General features: G+C 45.1%; 1 protein-coding gene across 9 annotated transcripts in view; it reads right to left on the reverse strand.

The window, feature by feature from the left end:
- Positions 1-19,571, reverse strand: part of LOC119393433 (protein couch potato) — a 147,547-nt gene that overhangs the window by 14,181 nt on the left and 113,795 nt on the right. For 7 of the 9 annotated variants that reach the window (XR_005183904.2, XR_007416336.1, XM_037660452.2 and 4 more), the window contains 5 exons: positions 12,353-12,430; positions 11,564-11,617; positions 9,818-9,880; positions 6,748-6,889; positions 1,518-1,654 (listed from right to left, as the gene is read on the reverse strand). Coding sequence is in view for 7 of the 9 variants with exons in the window: in XM_037660452.2 (XP_037516380.1) it covers positions 1,518-1,654; positions 6,748-6,889; positions 9,818-9,880; positions 11,564-11,617; positions 12,353-12,430 (474 nt within the window). In the remaining 2 variants the exon portion in view is untranslated. The remainder of the gene's footprint in view (positions 1-1,517; positions 1,655-6,747; positions 6,890-9,817; positions 9,881-11,563; positions 11,618-12,352; positions 12,431-19,571) is intronic. The other 2 variants (XM_037660447.2, XM_037660450.2) reach the window with 1 other exon arrangement.

The following is a 19,571-nucleotide window of genomic DNA, read 5'->3' on the forward strand; positions in this document are numbered from 1 at the left end:
ACTTATACGCAGGCTTTGAAAGAAACCTAAGTTAGCAGTTTATGCTGCTGTTCACGTGCAGTAGTGACATTTAAATCGTCTTGCACCTGAACGCAGCTCGACCAGACCAGGTTGCGTACAGGATAAGTGTTATAAAATATGCTTATAAACGAAAAACCTTGCCTATGCGATTTGTCACATGCCATCGCTGCTGTCCTTTACGGGGGAAAGTTTCTTCTTGGCGCTTAAAAGAGAGTTAAACTAAAGCTGCAAAAATTGCCGCAAATTGCGTTTGTTTGGGCAGAATCGCACACATGATGCATGCAACTGTGGTCCTGAGTTGGAATTGTAGATATTGATTTTCTTTTTGTTAATTACATCTAACAGATTTCGCAGCAGCAGTGCGCTGCTTGGTTGCGCATATTTCGAGTTGAAGCTTCTACACAAACATTTGAGCACTAACACCAACGTTAGAGCTGCCAAAGCAATACAAACCAAAGGAACTCTCGCATTTTTTCACATTATGCGTGATAAGTAAACGTATACATAGTATTGACCTTTAATAACATAACACAAATAGACTAACTACTAGGGCGCGTCACCAGCCCCTAGCGCTCCGAGGTTTTCTCTATGTCAAGCAAATACTATGTAGCTTTATACTCACGCCACGACTTCCAGACCTGTCATAGTGCCAGGTCTGGGAATACTACCCAGCACCGTTGCCTTTTAGAGGCACTCGCTCTATCAAATGCACTAAGCTGAAAGGCAGATGCCGCTGGAAAGTAGTTATTCTTTCAGTGGTAAAATGACTACTATAGCAAAAATTCTTGACTTAGGTGTCTTGCAGTGGCACACGTACCTCGGCGTTCGTGTGCACTGGTGTGTTCCCTACGTTAACTTTGCGTATCTTCGCAATGACGCAGCGGATCTCAGAGGCCACGTAGAAATAAGCGCGTGGTTGATATCTTCACCGCCAGGTGCCGCAACGACCCCAGCTGCTCACAAGAAGACCGCCTGCTCTTTCCATGAACTGACTCAGCTAATTTTGATTGACTATAGTGACACTTGATTGGCCTTTATCTTGAGTAAACTTATGCTCCAATATCGCATGCATCCAACATAACCCGAACCATTGATTGCGCACCACTTTTATTCCTTTTCTGAATATTCGGAAAACCGAAAGTAAGTGATCGACCGGAAATGCTTGGAAGAGTGTCACCCTTGCTCGTGTCACTAAAATGCCCCTGATGCGTAGGTTAAACACCAAAAGCATTATCATATTCTAAACTACCAAGCTTTCCTTTCTGAGGAACCTTTAAAGGCGGCGTGCCACCTCCGGGTGGCTGATTAGCTTTGATATGGTAGTGTTCTTCCACCTTGCTGATTCGGCTGCCTGTCATACAGGCCAACGCGGTTGTACTTGAACCAAGTGTGCACGAAATGTCCGTTAGGCGCCGTATAGTCTAGACGTACGCGTTCGGGAGCTGCCAAGTGGCGCTCCCCACGGGTGCCTGCTGAACCAGCCGGCGAGCACTCACGGGCAGCTGCGCATGGAGGGCCGGGTGCATGAGAGCCGCAGTGTGCAGGGTAGTGGTGACGGGCACTTCAGCGTAGGAGAGAGGGTGGTGTGGCCAGCCGTCGTGGGTCCCCGGCAGCAGGGCAGCGCTGATTTCTTCTGTGCATTACAGTGCATACATTCGCAACGCAAGACAAGAACTAGAGCAGGCACTCATTACCGACGAAGCGATCGTTAACCCCGCAAAAGAGTTATTTTGACAACTCAGCGAAGTGTCTACAGATCAGTAAGGCTTGCAAGTTTGCACACAAGTGTGTCTGGTCTTCCCGTTTTGTGTCATGTGTAACAGTATAGCGCAGCAAAAGAGCAATGACTACAGATGTTTATTTATGAAGCCTTCCAAACTAGCTTTTCGCGTCCAATGTCTTCTATACACTTTTTGCAAACTACACGTTTAGATGCTTATGGTAGACCGAAAGTAGACCGAAATAAAGGCTTCGTAGCAATTTCGGTTCATTGGAAAGTCTGTATGGTTCTTGTAGACTAAAGAACAAGTAAATTGGGATATGTCACATATTTAATGTTACTAGATCATATGTCCACTGACCAAATCAGCTTTTCTAAATTTAGCATGTCGGCACGGTTTATAAGGGCAACGTGAAGAGCACCCGAACTACAGGACCCAACGACGAGGTTTGGTCTTACTGTAGACATACTTTAAAAATTTAAGCGCAATTACCGACGTGGACAGACGCAAGAGCCATATTGTTCGCTTGTGTATTTCCACTTGCTTGTCCATGTTTGTCACTGTGCTCATACTTAAATAACCCAAAATTCGCCCACATGACAGCATGAAAGCAGCGAACGTAAGCAGTCATGTCCCACAGCTGCATATTATCTGGCTTAAACCAACAAATAACGACGCCAAGGCAACATAGCATACGTTATTTGTAGTTTTTAATTGAAATTTGGAAGTGTTAAGCTAATTGGAAATAAAAATGGACGAAGTGACAACTTGCACCCATTGACGGCCGAACCCACAACTTCACCATTAAACGTGTGTTGCACTACCAATTGTGCTATGGCGGTGGCGGCGTTTCTCACGTCCCCGTTCTTGGGCATGTATATTTGTTTACAAGGTTTGGCCCATGCAGTGTTAGCCAGGGCTATTCATAACATCCTTTTGCCCAATGCCGTCCCGTCCCGCAGTAAGCGAACATAAAAAGCAGGAAGCTGACAATAAACCTTCGAAGGCACCCTCGGTTACCCTTCTTTTTAATATTTCTTATCAGTGTCATGTGACCTGTGTTCGAAGACAGCATTGTAATGTCAATGTAATAACATCATAACATTCCCGCTGTATGTCACCGTTATACGTCCCTGTAGTATTAGGAATCTTTTTTTTTTTTTCAAAAAGTTTGATAATTCCATGCATAGTTTTGCAATCTCTCCTCTTCATCAAAATACCGCAATATTCTTTCCTCGATCTAGTATGCCACAAATTTCCGCATTTTCATCTGCCTGGTCTTGCCTTGTTCTTCTTCAGCTTACTGGGAGCACCAATGCTTAGTTCAGAATATGTATGAAGCCTCCGTGACAGAAATGTAATCATGTTTATGTACCATTCGCAAATGAAACAACACCTGTAATACAGCTTCATTGCAAATGTGAGTTCGTTGCAAAGTTTATTAAGCATACACTATAAGAACTGTGACTCTCTTTTTGTACATTTGAGAGTCATGTGTAGCACTCCTTCTGGAGAGGCACGTTGACTCTCTTTAGGAGAGTCGTGGAACGCACGACTTTCCAAAAGAGAGTCAATGCACGACTCTCCTAAAGAGTGTCAACTTGCCTCTCTAAAGGGAGTGCTACACATGTGACTCTTACATGTATAAAAAGGGAGTCAAAGTACACCTTTTTCTTAGTGTAGCGAAATGACTGCCTCATTTTATCCTCGAAATTGACGTTACTTCGAAGTTATCTACGGCATTTTGTTGCTATTCTCTCTGCATTTCTTAATATTATTATTTTTCGCAAATCAATCTACCAGTATGCACAGTTGTCCGGATAATTTGGCTTCCACGTTAAATTCAGGGCTGCTTGTAATATTCTCGTAATGTTTATCAATAGTACGTGTCTCAACTGTTGAACTGTGCTGGCCGTACGGGTTTAATTTTCTTAATTTTTAATAGTAACTTCACATCACTGTACTTGTAAATGTGCTTTCAATTCATATTTTTTTTTCACCATAGAGGCATGATGTATTCGAATGGTCTGTAATATTCCTTTACAAGCGAATTTGCGTAGTGTGCTTTCAACGTCTTCTAATACATTTCTCATTGCATAATAATAATTTTTGAAATGCTGTACAGCGGAAACAAAACTGACCCTTTTTAAACTCTTTGAATGCAGCAGAAGCTTTCTTGTATTCACTATCAAATACGTCGTTGTCACTATCAAGACAAAATTTATGCCACTGAATAACTTTTTGAAAATCGAATGTAAGGCAAATTTTATACTAAGGTAGAATTTTCATGCCCGGGAGGGAGAAACGGCTGTTAATAGACCCACGTGTTGCTTACTTTTTCTGCAGCTGCAATCTGAGAGACAGAAATGAAATTGATAGCACACAACAACAGACGAAACCTCGCATGTCACACAAAAGGGTGAAGGTGCAGCTGCATTGTTCTTCATGCAGCTTGAGTGTTCAGAGCAAAATGTGGTACCAGACACAATGAAGAGAACAGCGCAATGACAAGGCACGCGCAGTTTCAGTGAACAGATGTGCTGGTGCTGAAGAAATTTAGAGCTTGCTCGGTCCTCCAACGTTTCTGCAAGGACCCGAAAGGTTACGAAACTACTGTAGTGATAAATAAACCCCACAAAAGTTTCTTCAGAAAGCTTATTGTTATTGTTATTTCTTGTTATCGTTAGTTGAAAAACCCCACGCCAGTTCTTTGAACCCCTCAGTACAGGAAAATAAAACGGTCCGTTTCTTTTTTCGATTTGATAGCACAGTCGTGTAGCCCTGGGTTGCAGAAACCTTGGAGGGTTCGTACTGCCACTCAGCAATTGCCAACCGTGAGCGAACCGTTCCCAAGTTTCCGATAATGTGTTCCAAACATCAATTGCAAGGTGAGTGAAGAGACGAAGGTTTTGATTTTTTTTTCTTAAGGAAGTGAGAATGACGGACTGCCTGCAAAGGTTGGTTTCTGTGCACATTGTGTGCCATTCCTGCATGTGCAAAAAAACACACTGATGTAAGAAAAACAGCGGCCACGTGTGGAGCGACTGTGGGCAAAGTTCTTTCCCGAGACAAACACAATTAGCACACTGTTGCCAGACAGCCTGGAGTAGAAGAAAGACAGAGATAGACTGTGAAACAGGACATTGCCGTTGTGCGCTGGCTTTCTGAACAACACGAAACTGCCGTAGTTTACTGATGAACGGTCCACATCTTTCTGTGACTGTTACGCTATGATCATACAGAAAGGTGAGGCTGTGAAAAACAGTAATGTGGACTTTTGTACCTACAGCTCAGGTCACAGTTCGTAGAATTTTAACAATTATTGTGCTTAACTCATTAACAGCCTCTGGAAGCCAGGTGACCGGCAGGATGGAAGAAAGGCGCTCCATATGAACGATTGCCATATTACACTTTAAGCGACATCGTACTTTAAGTGACGTCATATCGTTCACCAGAAGTTCGTTAAAGCTTAAGAATCATTCTGGTGTTTGCATTGTTCAGAAGGTCAGCGCACAGTTCATACCACAGAAGAGACAGGTGTAAGTGCAATAGCCAGCAGCGACAAGACGGACGGTCATGAGTACCGTGCACCTATAGATTTCACTGTGTCTTCGTTGTCAGCATTGACCCACTGATTTCCTCCCATTTTTCTTTGATTTATCAGTTTGCATTGTTTTTGTTACTGTTGTTTAAATTGCAGGCACACGGAAGGCATAAAAGGCTATGATTACTTCCTTCCATATTCGTTCACTACGCGTCGACACAAATTTGTGCCGATGCTTGTGAGAATTATTAGACAGTCTCAGTAGAATCTGTAACGACTGCCGCTAACTATTCATTCCCAGAAAATGTCAATTAAACAGGTTGATCGCGTAACTCCGTAAGCTGCACTGAACCGCCCAAATCTGTAGCCTGTCTCAATTTTAAAAATGCCTATCCTATAGAACGAACGGCGGTTTACACTTCAGGCCTCTCCCTTCATCCAGGCTTAACAAACTCAATTTTCGTCTTTTCTCTTCGCAACAGTGCAATTGCAGCGTCTGCAACCGTAGATGCCGGTTAAACGAAGTGAGCTCTTCTCCCACGTCAAAGGCTACATCTTGCACAGAGGGACCGCTTCTACTACGGTCTTTTTTCGTATACACGCCGCTTTCGTAACCTGATCCTCCGTCACGACTTTCACAGTGAAACGGCATGAGGACAATGAAAATGAGAGCATAAAACGCAGCTCTGATTAGCAAACGAAAATTGCGAGCTAAATGAGATACGAATGCTCCACACCTAAGCAGCACTGTATTCAACAGCCGATCAACTTCAGCTAACAGTGCCAGCATTACGCGATTAAATGCGCATGCTTCACACTAACTCACTTACTCTTTCCTTTTTCTTTCATTTCACCCCTCCTAATGCTAACGCGTCAAAGTATTTGAATGGATATTTAAATCTTGAACATACACAAAAAATCTTCTGGGCCCGCATTCACAAAAATCATCTTACGCTAAAATTTTTCGTAAGAGAATGTTTCAGCCGATCACGATGTGGGACATCTCATTAGCGAAGCCTGCTGACTGGTGGGAAAACGCACTTACGAAAGAGCAGATGTGTTAATGAAGCCCCTGACCTTTTGTTCAGACGTAACCTCAATGCGTTGCCTAAGCTTCTGGACCAGGGACATAGCCAGGGGGGGGGGGGAGTTGGGGGGTTCAACCCCCCCCCGAAATTTTTCAGTTTTGCTTGCGTATATATACACGCGCACATACAAACGCACGCACGAACATACACAAAGTATGGTTGAACCCCCTCCCCCCCACCCCGAAAAAAATTTCTGGCTACGCCCCTGTTCTGGACAGTATGCTGCGCCGTAAAAAGAGGCCATCAGTGGCTGTTCCCACTAAGTTCTGGTGTTGACCGTCCGGCTGGTCGCTACGTGGCCCTCGGTTCTCCAGAGAGGAGGAGCGGGAAGGAGAGAAAGAGAGTCGGTGTGCCGGTGCTTTCGGCTACTTACGTCCCGTGATAGGGTGCAGGAGTGTCGGGTGCGTGGCCGCGGCGGGAGGAGACTGCTGTTTCGGTTTGCTAACCTTTGTGTTGCTCTTGGCGAACTCGAGCCGGATGGTCTGGGGAAGGTCGGGGTCGAACCGCACGCCCTGCTGCACGCGCCCCCCACAAAGGGCGAGAAAAAGACACACACAGTGCGTCACGGTTAGGGCTCCGCTTCAAAGGCTGCCCAGCCTCGGCTTAGTATCGAGCAGGCAGCAAAATCAGTGCCACCCAAGATCATGGTGGCCACTTTTTGTGCACGTGATGATATGTACACTGTGCTCTGGCATGCAGGTAAGCATGTAGCCTACGTCTTCACGCAGCACCTGAGTTACGATTGGTCAACCCTGCGCACCAGACTTGTGCACGCTACAGGAAAAGTATAACCGACTGCAATTACATTTACTGCATTCAAAAACGTAACTGATTACAGTGGCCAATTAGGGCTCTATGAATGTACCTGAGCAATTACTGACAAACAATCTTTTACTTCACGTTACTTTCCTCGTACCTGTTATGATCACTGCACAAAGGCTGCAAATGTAACGAGCTTCCCGGATATTTCACTCCTCTACAACCCTTCACACATTGCTCATGTTCACTAACAATTTATTGCTTTTAAACATGTTTGCCTGTCATCTTCCCTCGTTTCTTCGTAAAGAGCGGTACTGAAACCTTCCTCGATGTGCACGCTGGAGGGAAAGGTGATTTCGTAACGTACGAACATTCTGTGCACAACATTGTGGTTACGGTGCCCTCATGCTCGAGCTTGGGCTTTCTGCGAAGCGCGGCGTTTTGCAGCTGCTGGTGCTCAGGCAAAGTGCTTCCGATAGGGCCACTAAAAATGAGAAAGACCTTGGCTATCAAGCCATAGAAGCGCCAGTGGCATGAGTGGCAGTGGTAGTAGCTTTATTGCCACCGAAGCCCCGAAGCCATTGATTACAAGTAATCAATTACATGTAGTTCATCACGTGCAAGCCTGCAGCGAATCCCTCATCGACAATAGTCCGGGAACTGAATGAGGAATTTCTATTGGTCATCATGACGTTCTGACCGCTATTCTAAGCCATTCATTTCCATTGTCTGAATTTCTTAGTCATTGATCGTTTACTGGAATGCTGGTATATCTGGTCGTTTGCTGTGCCGTCATCGCGGACAGTGCTCACTGTCCGCGATGCGGACAGGGAGTCGCCTGCTGTCCGCATCGCCTGCTGCGTTCTCTCGAGAGTCTCGAGAGAACGCAGCAGGCGATATTTTAAACTTCGACGAAAGATTTCGATGCCTCAGCAAAACGAGGGCCTGTCATATCTCTTTCAAAACACCAAGCCTTTCAGCCGAGTGTTGTAATTGTTGCAGTCACTCGCTAAGTCCTCTATGTGTTTTCCGCAACGATGACTACTAAAACATTCAGCCTCTTAGTTTTTTCACTTACTATCATTTTTTTCTACGTCACTTATCTCTGCTAACGTTGGCAAGCGTCTTATTGCTACAGCAGGGTGGCGGCTGTCAGCTATCTTGTCCTATCTCACCTTTGTGGTTGTTGCTTTGCGTACACAAATCTGACTATTGCCATGCCCGAAATGTAACTACAAAATTCACTTATCAATCATTTTACGGCCTTGTCAGACAAGTTCGCTTTTCGTTCAAAGCTATCATAGTGTTAAAGTGCGTGCGAAAGTTGTTTGCTAAATTGTGGGAAGAAATCAACGTCTCTCCGATAGCAGTCTGACAGGACGGTTGTTCTTCCATTGCCAGCCGATTGAAATCCCAGGTCCATTGTCCATTACTGATATGCGCCAACTGGAGCATAGATAAAGCACCACCGCAGCTGCCATCCATGCTTGGTCAGCTATCGCGAGGAGACGCCGCTGGCATTCTGAAAAAACAAGCTGTAGCTGTTCGAGTGACTAGCTCAGCGATCACGCGGGGGCCGACAAGGCTTTGCGGGCCGTCAAGCATATCGGAGGGCAGACATCAGTATACCCGCTTCATTAGAGGCTCGAGTGCGCCTAACCTCGCTCGAATAATCGCCACCCTCCCTGCCTTGCTCATTCGCCATGCGGCGGCGTCAGCGCCGCGAATCCTTCGCGCGGAAAGCCTAATGAAGACCGCCAACTCGCTCGCTGCAACACGGCGGCCTGAGGGCCAGATAACAAAGTTGCCGCTGCACTGTGCCGACGGCCCAGCGTTCAACGCGCCGTCCGCGGCCGCTCCTTGACTCCCGGTGAGGCGAGAACATCTTCGCGGAGAGAATGAATAATAGCCGCTGCCAAATTTGAGCACATCACTCGAGTCGGACACAGTTTAGCAGCTGTATACTCCGGCAACCGTTCTCTAAACTCGACGGGCACTTGCGTTTGCTTTGCCGTCTGTGTGTTTACCTTGACTGCTTCACCTTTCTCAGCTCTCATTCACTCTATGTGCGCTGGCCCGTGCTGCACGCTGCCAACTTCTAACACGGCTGTCTTAAATTCTGAAGCAGAATTTGTGAGGCTGAATTGCGGGGAGAGCTGCGTTTATGTTCGGCTCAGTGCGAAGTTTCGCACATGTATCCACGGGTTATCAAGCAAATATTTATGAAGCCCTAGCTTCGTGAGTACGAATGGATGCAGTCGAATAGTTACATTTGAAACAGTTGTCTCAATGTGCACGCCGCAGTTGTTTAGGTTTTTATGTTTCAGGCCAACTCCGTACTGAAATCGCCTACGGGTGCCCTTTTTTCTTTATCTTAACTATTTGTCTTACAGCGTGTTCAATGCTGGCGCTTGGAAATACAGAAACAATGGTTCAGACCTGAGCAGATCAAGTTCGAATACCTTGCGCTGTAACAATCGAGAACTATAGCACTTCTCATACGCCTCGTTAAACGAGCCCTTGCGACTGATTATTATGCAGTGTTTAGCATCACCTGCATACGCATGGAAAACAAGAATGATTTGCGTACGTTCGTCGTAATCAAATCATCGCTACACGATAAAGGACTGGTGGGATACGTTTGCAGCGTTCACGAACAAGGATGCATGTGCTCTTTGCCTTACCTGAAGCTCCTGCTTGGCAGCTTCTGCTCCAGCTCTTGAGGAAAACGTTACGAAACCTACTGGCTGCAAATGAAAAAAGAACACAATGAGAATTTCACATTTTGCCACTGAGTACCATATATGTCTTTTTATTGCTTACAGCAAGAAAATACAAGTAGCAACAGACGACCGTGTTATAGATTTCTGATCTTCTATAACAAATCATTTGGCGTAAATTAAGCTTCAGAAAAAAAATTAGGATCTAATTCCCCACATACGTTTCTGTATTTTCGCATGTGTTGAGAATAACGTAAACATGACATCTTCAGCTTAAGGATATATCTTTGCTACACTGACAAAGCGCACTGTTCTTCAAATTGTGCCGATTGGCAAACTTCAACATCCACTCCAGGGTAGCGTGCATTCTTCGTCGGAGCCGCTACGGCGCTACACTGGTTAAGGTGCTCGGCTGCTGACCCGAAGGCCGAGGGTTCGATCCCGGCTGCGGGGGTTCATTTTCGATGGATTCGAAAACGCTGGAGGCCCGTCTGCTAAGATTTAGGTGCACGTTAAAAACCCCAGGTGGCTGAAATTTCCGGATCCCTCCACTACGGCGTGCCTCATAATAATATCTTCCGTTTGACTCATAAAACTACAGCAATTATTAATATTACATTCTTCGTCTAGTGTTGTGGCAGGAGCCAATGTTTTGAATTGTAAAGTAGCTCAGAGAAACGTGTACCCCCGAACGACTTCGGGGCGAGTCGAGTAATGAGTCCTCGTTACGCAGTTCACAAGAGCTTCTCATCATAGTGCGCTGGTTGTTGACCGCCCCAGCCAAGACGAAAAGCGAATTGGTCATGCTAGAGCTCTCACGTTCCACGTAATTTCACCAATTTCACCCCAAATGTTCCGTCTATGTGATCTATCCCTGCAAGTTAATAACTTCACTCATACCCGCTGACCTTAGAAAACTAAAAGGTAAAAAAAAAATGTGTCGTAATCTAGAAGAAATAAATGCTGGGCTAGTTGATCGTGCATAACTGGCTGATATATATTAAACACTTCGTCTTGGTCTTCTTTGTTGCGTTTGTCGTTTTACTCTTTGCGCTAATATATCTCAGCCAGTTGTGCCGTAATCGTTTTTTCACAGTAAAGTTTGGTAAACCGTTAGGAAGGGGTATTGTTTCTAGTTCCCGGTTACAGTTTTCCGATTACATGCGCAAGTGTCGATGCACGTTTGCAGCTGAAAGCACAAGGTGCAAGGAAACTCGACTCTCAGTTGTGTCCACATGTGCGTAGTTCAAGGTCCAACAGCCGTGCGTACGAGCATAACATGTGCGCAATTAAAACACGCTTCCCGTCTATCTATATACGGTCCCAATATATAGGTCCTTGTTCGTTGAAAATGATCAGTGGTAATACAGCTTGTTCCTGCTATACTGGCGCTCTAAAGCTTTCGTGCACCACGATATTGTGTTTTCTTTACCCTGTTCGTTTAAAAATGTGAAACGTCTCAGCCTGTCGAAGGCAATAGGTATGCACACAAGTGTAGAACAAATGAATGTACGTACGTTAACATACGTATACATTTCTGCCTGAAGCTTTCTTCCTATCCAAATGTAAGCTGGCGAGCCTTCCAGCACACACTGTGGCGTACAGTACTAACTTGCAATATAGATGGTTACCTCGCTCCAAAACATGAGCGGTGTATGTAAATGTTTACATATATAAAATGGGCGCAAGCAACCAGAAGAATCGGCTTACCGAAGATGTCTTTCCATTCTTTTGTGTTACTTTCAGAAGAGATCCTTCGTATCCCTGGAAATGTAAAACCAGTGTTAGTCTAAGACGCGCCCATCGCATATATGCCGTTACCACAACATATGGCCATCTCTTCTTGCATTACAAGCCAGAAGTCTGGCCTTTTTGGACTTTGTGTAACTCTATTGTTGGTCTTCCTTTTATATGGCTGCAGCTGATAACAAATTTTATTCTTCACGCTCACGCATTGCGTAATTTTAAATCGTCGTGTTCAATATGCGACAAACCCAGCTCGCTTTTCTCGAGAGCAACAAGAAACTCGTATTCCAGGCTTCTGTATGCCTGTTAGATGACACATGACACAGGAAGAACTTAGTAACTTCCCTGCCTATATTGCATAGGCCTAGGCTGCACGATCCTCCACTACCGAGGCTCAAATCGCGGGGCTATTGTCAAGTGATTTCCCGTGAAATCATCCGAGAACGCTCATGACAGATGCCGTATATTCAAGTAAGGAGCCGCGTTTTGCAAATTTCACTTGCTCGCGTTATTGGCGTTGCTGTGCTCTGCTGTTCCAGGTAAATACAGAGCAGCGGAAGGTGGCATGGACACACGTGTATGCGAAGCATTAAGGAGCAAGTCGACAGGAAGACGACATCCTCGTGCAATGCACTATATACATGAAGTTTGTGCATCAAATATGTGCAGTTGTTATGACGCTACATGTGAATAATGGACGTCTGGACAAAAACACAGTACTTAACCGTCCTATCAGTGAACGTTAAGACCCACCTTATAGGCACGGAATAGTAGGTAGAGTTCCCTGGGCTTTGCGTCCATGGGAAGGCCACTCACGAAGAGGGTTCGCACCTGCGAAGAACGAAATACTTACCAATAAATACTTGAACCACAAGTTCTCGAAAAGCTCTCATAATAGCGAAAAAGAACCCTCCAGAAGCACAAATATTGATTCCTTGTTCCGGGCTCCCAAAGCTCAGTGTTACGGCATGGTCAATTTGCCGATTAATAAGTGGTATCACACGTCTGTACATTTTTATCACGTTTTAATTCAATTATAGGAAAAACATTAACATCACCAACAAAAAGAGTGTCGCTGTCGAGAACACTCGTGTTTTTAGTCGGCAATGAATTTTACGCAGTTTTGTGTCCCTGAAAAAGCATGTTGGTAATCCAGTAATCCATAGCGCACCAAAGGAACAGGACCCAGAGGGGAGACGCGAACCCATCTGATTGTATGCTTGTCGCTTGACAGCCTATAATACCTAAGTTTTTCATGTGCCCACCACCTCCCACCACCTCCCCCCACTTGCCATTATAGCTTCATTTATCAAAATACTGCACACGAGTACAAGCACTGAAGAGGTGAAGACAAACGCTAACTGTCAACGCGTGCTGGTTTTGTGCCATCCTTTGGGCATAACCAAAGAAGTTGGTTCAGTAACATGTCCCGTCGTGCTAAATGATCCGTGGCACCGACAAAGAAACCCACGTACAAAGAAAAAGCTGATTAATCGAAAGACCCGCTAATGGCTATTGCGTATCAGAAAGTGTGGCAGTCGTATTTTTACTTGGTGCAAGCTCGGCTGCGGAGAGTCATCCAAGAGCGCGATGGTAACCCCGTATGCGGAGTGAGTTAAGAGGAACTTTTTTTTTCTTCCCTCAAATGCAATCTATAAATGAGGAAAAAGAAAAGTTTTTCACATCTGGCAAGTGCTTCTGTAACACAAAAACAAGAAACAGTCGTGAACACGCACTAATCGTTCGTCGCTGTTACGGGCGTGGCACGAAACCCGCCTATTCTCAGACCATCAAGTTCGCTCTGTACCATTAACAGCAATATGTACATGCATCTCTGTTTGCTTGAGAGAAGTATGCGCACCTTAATCTTCACTACGTACCCGCAGCTACGTATCTCTACTGTCGCTTTATTTACCTGTTTCTGTCTCAGGTCAGTCAAACGAAGTGAAATGTGTCAGCTGCTCTCAATTAAAAGAAATCCGGCAGATCCCACGCGTTATGGGAATAGGCTGCATGCGAAGCTGTCAGCGAGTAGCTGCCTACGCAGCTACTCGCTGACACTCGGCTTTGAGCCGAGTGTTACGAGGTGAATCGGCCTGAGCTTCAGACACGGCTGACCGTAGGCGGTACAGATGCATATATAAAAAATTTGCATTCACTGTAACCAACTGCGGCTGCAATTTTCAAACACTCAACCAATCGATCAGTCAGTCAATGAATCAGGCAGTCAAGTTTTGATCGCCTTAAATTTGATGACCTCATTCTGTTCACCCTATATGGCCCCATAATCTAGCAGATATGTTATGCGTTTACATTAGTGATGTTTTTTATGTTGCCTCCGTGTTCAATATCTCTGACCTCCATCCTCAGAACATGTTCTTCTAAAATTACCTTAATACAGTGTTCCTAACACTAGAAGACTATGTCTCCTTTCAGTATGTGGCCCGTGGCGTAGGGAGAGTTTTCGCCAAACACCTCTTTTTGTTTCTTTTCCTAGTTAGCACACATTTTGTATATATATGTACTTGTTATTGTCACTAAACTCAAGTTATCTTTACTAGTCGAAAGGCATCGCTCTCACGTAACATAAATTGAGACTAATTACTACTGGCGGCAACTTACTTGTTCCGTGAATTTTGAGGTGAACTTAACCATAGCCTGAGATAGAGAATTAGCTTAACAAAAAGGCTGACACACCAAAACAATGACAAATGAAGGCAACCTTATCCACCTTTTTGTTGCGCTGCATCTCCCACATAAGCTATGCAAGCCCAGTATCCTTTCCTTTTTTTTCATTCCGAACTTAAACTGTGTAATTATTTACAGGTTCCTGGCGGCTGTGCATGTTAGCCATTCCCAGGATTTGGGGACATCTGTACGTGGTGCCATCTCTCGGCGGCAGCACCATAACTGAATGGGAAATAGGCGGGAAAAAATAAATATCTCTGGAAAAAAATTTACCTAGTTGTCAAAAACGACTCCGGGTTCTATGCAGCAGAGACCTACTTGAACATTTTGATAAAATTGCAGTATCGCACTACAAAGCGTGTGGCATCCCAGGACAGTTGAACACCGCCCATTAGAAACATACGGGGCCCCATTGTAAAATATCAAACATCCTGGAAAGCCACGCAGTTTGTAGTGCGACATTGTAATTTTAACAGATTGTTCAAATAAGCATCTGCTGTATAGACCCCGAAGTCGTCCTTGATAACTATCTTTTTTCATCAGATACGATTTTTTCCCCTATTTCTCATTCAGTTACGGTGTGCACCGCTGTCCCCGACGAGAGATGGCGCTACGTGCACATGTCCCCCAAATCCTGGTCATGTCTACGCCAGTGGATTTCTCGTATTATATTGATACTAAGTGAACACATATACTTTCAGTGTGACAAAGCTAACGGGCTTTTTTTTTTTTTTTACAAAGAACGAGTTTCTCGAACCCAGCGATGAGCACGAGTGTGCAGAATTTCGGGATTTGGGACTCAAAATAGATAAGCCTTTTTATTCATAGCCCACCAAGCACGCTATTCGCTCAGTTTTCGAATTACAAAAACTTGTAGACTTTTTTTTTTTTTTGTTCACTTGCGCAAGATAACGTTCTTGCCTTCCTACGAAGGGAAAAGCCGTTTCCTGTGAACCACTTATAACGTTATAAATCACAAAGCGAAAATTCCGTCCACATTGCCGACGTACACACAAACCAAGTTTGCGGCAATGTTTCAAAGCGATTTTTCAAAAGAAAAAAAAAGCGTGTGTGCGTCGTCGCAACGAGTCATAAATATCGTACCCTTTCTCTAGATAAATATCAATCTGTTGCGTAAATTTTCACGGAATATTTCTGTTTCAACTGTACTCTGTATTCGCGTACTTTTCGGCGGCCCGAATCACATCAAAGGAAACGCGCGCCAGAGCGAATTCTTCCAAGTCGTCTTAAAAGGCTCCGTTCTACCGTTAAGTCGCCTTTTTTCCACTCACTGTTCCCGCTGCATTTGCGAAGCCCGGATTTCCACACACGAAACAAAATCTTGCCCAGCGTGCCACCTAGTAAGGCCGCTGGATATGCTCGGGGCTTTCTTTACAGCCTTCGTCTTCCCTCTCTTTTTTTTTTCTTACCTTTTTTTTTTTGAAGAAAGGATGTACAAAGACTTCAACGCGTACGCCCTTCCGTTTATGAAATGAAACAAAAACGATGAGTCTGTTCACAAATGCAACTGCAGCATGACAAAGCACTTTATAGTAGCGATATTCTTTCATATTATTCTCGGGTTTCTGAGTGCATTTGTCAATGACGACATAATTTCGTTTTTCCTGGCGTTCACTACAATGTGAGCGCACGTCCACGTCTCTAAAAAAAAAACGCCGTATATATCCAAAAGACATTTCGACATCTGCAGCGTTAGTAGAGGTGACTAGACATATAAGAATGTTCACGTATACTGTCTGCAATGGCGTGGTAGGCGACTTTCATCCTCGTATCCCATCAAAGGGGCCCTCTCATGCAAACGTGACAAGACGAGAGATTGGCGAGAGGAGAGGAGGGCTGTCCTTTCGAATTCACAGCATCTTATAACTTTCAGACGCCCCTAATCTCTCGTGCGTCTCAAACTTACGTCTCATGCGGCTACAGTTTCCGTTTGACGATAAACGCGCGCCACAAATTCGCTGCGCTAGTGGATGTGCCTTTCGCAGAGCCACTGAGAGTTAGGTAGAGCGAGTTTATTATAAGGCAGAGAGGTCGGCCTGAGCTTGAGCGCTCTAGCCTGCTACTCTGCACAGGGGAAAAGGGGAAGGGGGAAAAAGAGTAATGAAGGTAATGATGGGGACAGGAAGAGGTGATGCGTATGTACAATAACCACGTAACACAGTGGACTTCTTAAAGTCTACTGTCAAGTCTTGTACTCTTGAGAAAATCTATAAATGCCCTTGAGGCAGTCGTTGATGCTGTCTGGTCGGACATTGCAGACAATAGATTAGTTTCACTGAGAGTGTTCACACCAATTCCGGCCATCGTTGAAGCCAGCGTCTTCTGTTGGGACACGTACAGAGGGCAGTCACACAATATATGGGTTAAAGTTTCATCTACTTGGCAGCGCTCACAGTTCGGGCTGTCCGCACGGCCGATAAGGTGCGCGTAGTGTCGAGTGAAGGCGACGCCTATAGTCGAATGCGGTGCAACAGACTGGTGTGGCGTCGCTTTCTTTAGGCCGGGAGTCGTAAGGTCATGTGAGGGTTTGTTTCCCGCAGACGCCTATGCCGATGGTCTGGGTTAGACCAGTAAGTTGTCGTGAACTATCGCATAAGCGATCTTAAGAAAGAGTTCACATCGCTTCGCGAATACGGAATTTTTACGAGAGCGGCACTGTTATCCACCGCGGCTTTTGCCGTAGCATCAGCTAGCAGCTGTTCGCTTTAAGATATTGGTGCCGTAGCAATCCGAACCGATTCCTTGGTGCAAGAAACACATTCTTTGGTATCGCAACTCTGAATTGAAATAGACTTTTTTTCTTTCATTATATGCGGGTTATATGGCCATATATTAAATTTCATAGTGCACGTTATTGTATCACTCAGCTTACGCAACCTTTTCTTCATCACCTCGGAGTTGCGTGACATTTGCTGACTTTTCGGAGAGGAACGCCGCGAGTAATCACGCGTCTTGCGTATTTCTCAGCATATTCCGTCCGCGAACAGCCGCCACATAGTCGCTACTACACCAGACATAACGAAAAAAAAGTGCAATGTTCGCTTCCAAAACGGCTGCAAGCAGTTCTTGTATCCCGTGATCATTCTAACACAACCCCCCCCCCCCCCCCCGCGCACACACACACACATACCCACGCACACAAAAATGGGGCAAGACGCCATATACGAATATTGCCTCAGCGCCAACTTTTTTTCTAAGTTGTCCCGGCTTTCTCCGCCGAAGAGGAGGCAATTTGCATGTCTGGGCCTTCCGTCTAAGCTCCCAGACTAGGCCGACAGGCAAACTGTAGTGCGCGTCGAAGAATAAAAGATCAAGGGGTCTTCGCCAATGCTCGTCGTCGTAGGCGAGACGCTAATCCTCTTCACACGTCAGCCTGGAGACCCGATTGATCTATTGAAAAGCACGAAAGCCTGCACGCGTCGGGAAATATTCAACAATAGTGGCGTTGACGCAAGTGTCTAACAACATAAAAGAAAAGTCAGAAGTCGGCCGCATTCCAAGTGACGCTGCACTTTTCGTTCCTACACGCGAAACATCTTGGTTTGAAAACTATTAATTTCGATATACCTATTTCTTTATAACGCATTCCTAAAAAATGACCATAAAAAAAAAGATTGTGAAACAGCCTTTAAGCTCAAGTATCTTACTGGCCTGGATGGTACCGGTAGGTTAAAGGAAAGACTAGTAGTAACTGAAAAACCTAGCTATGGCTCCGTCCTTCAGTATAAGCTATAAAATCCGTCTTTAAATCCCTTATTTTGTTGCGGTTTTTAGGACAAAAATATTTTCCATGAGTCGTGTCCGCACACAGGAAGAAACATATTCTCGATCTTAAACTTCCTTTATTATCGTTTTTCTTTTGCTACACTTTCGCTTTGCACGCAGCACCTTCCATGTGCTGTTATTATCCAGCCTTGGCCTAGGCTAATCGATCATTTTGATCAAAACTTTCAAATACATTCACAATTATATACATCGCTTCTTTTTCAGAAGGCATGTCATCCGCTCAACGGCATCAGAATTAATTTTTTTTTTTGTATCGTTTCATAATAAATTGGTTTCTGTGTCACGGCAGACGTCGAAAAAATATCGTCTACCTCATTCGTCTCCATTCTGCCGTGAAGTTAAGTAAACAAACAAAACATTATTAGCGACATTACGTTATAGGTAAACCCGTCGCGACATGCCGTTCGATCAACATCGAACAGCTGCCCACGTAGATACTGAACTCCAGCATACCATTTGGATTTTTTATCCTTTAGTGAAGCAGCCCTCCAAGTAATTTCACGTGTATGAGAAGTTCAAAACACATCTCAAATCTACTTCATTTCATGGTGTAGAACACAAGAAAGCACCAATCCTCTTACTAAAATTGGGAAAATATGAGGGCACTACACCTTACGCACTTAATTGTTATACTATGCTATACCGCATATTTTGCTATACCACGCTAACACATTCATAGTACACAAGAGCTTTTGAGAATATGTGTAACACATGAAAACTTTTATATGCGAAAAACTATGAGGCGACTAGTGTTGAAATAAAATGTATAACTATAAAAAGCCACAGTTTCGCCCCAAGGGCGAATAAATTAATGCGATAGCAACTAATTGGAGAACTTGCGAAGTAAGGCTAGCAGATTTAGCATCCAAGCCGGCGTAACTCAACGAAACGCTGGCGTAAGGAAACGCGGTCGCTACATCGAGCGAAGCGGCCTTCTTGCTGTCTATCGCTGCAACTCAAGCTGGGAGGCGAGAATGCAGCACGTACAAAGGTATGAGCCGTCTGCTGATCCCTGTCAATATAGGGTGCGCGCGACCGCACCCGGCCGTTCAAAGTACGCAGTTGCCGTGGGAGCGACGCAGCCCCCCCCCCCCAAGCACCCCCCCCCCCCCTAATACAGGATCCCCATTGAGGCTTTTCGCGCAGGAAGGCGGTCGGCGCTCTTCCTCTCCGCTTGAGCCGCGGTCGACGACTGCTCTCGCGCGCTTTCAGTCTCACGTATAACATACGACGCGCAGGGCAATGTTATCACCCTTGGACTTTATACGGAACCTCACGGTGATGGCGACGGCAAAAATGCCCCTGGAGTTTCCACGTAATTGCTATCGCAGTAATATCAACGCTGTCAACATCTCCTCATTTTGCTCTTGTTAAGAAAGAGTTAACTGTGGAGTGACAGTGGTGGTCATGTGTTTAGAGCGTCCGCCTCCAATGCTGGAGGCACTCCATCGCATCATTTCCCAGTGTTGCCGCCCAC

The sequence above is a fragment of the Rhipicephalus sanguineus genome, chromosome 5 (assembly GCF_013339695.2).
Source record: "Rhipicephalus sanguineus isolate Rsan-2018 chromosome 5, BIME_Rsan_1.4, whole genome shotgun sequence".
Taxonomy (NCBI): Eukaryota; Metazoa; Arthropoda; class Arachnida; order Ixodida; family Ixodidae; genus Rhipicephalus; species Rhipicephalus sanguineus.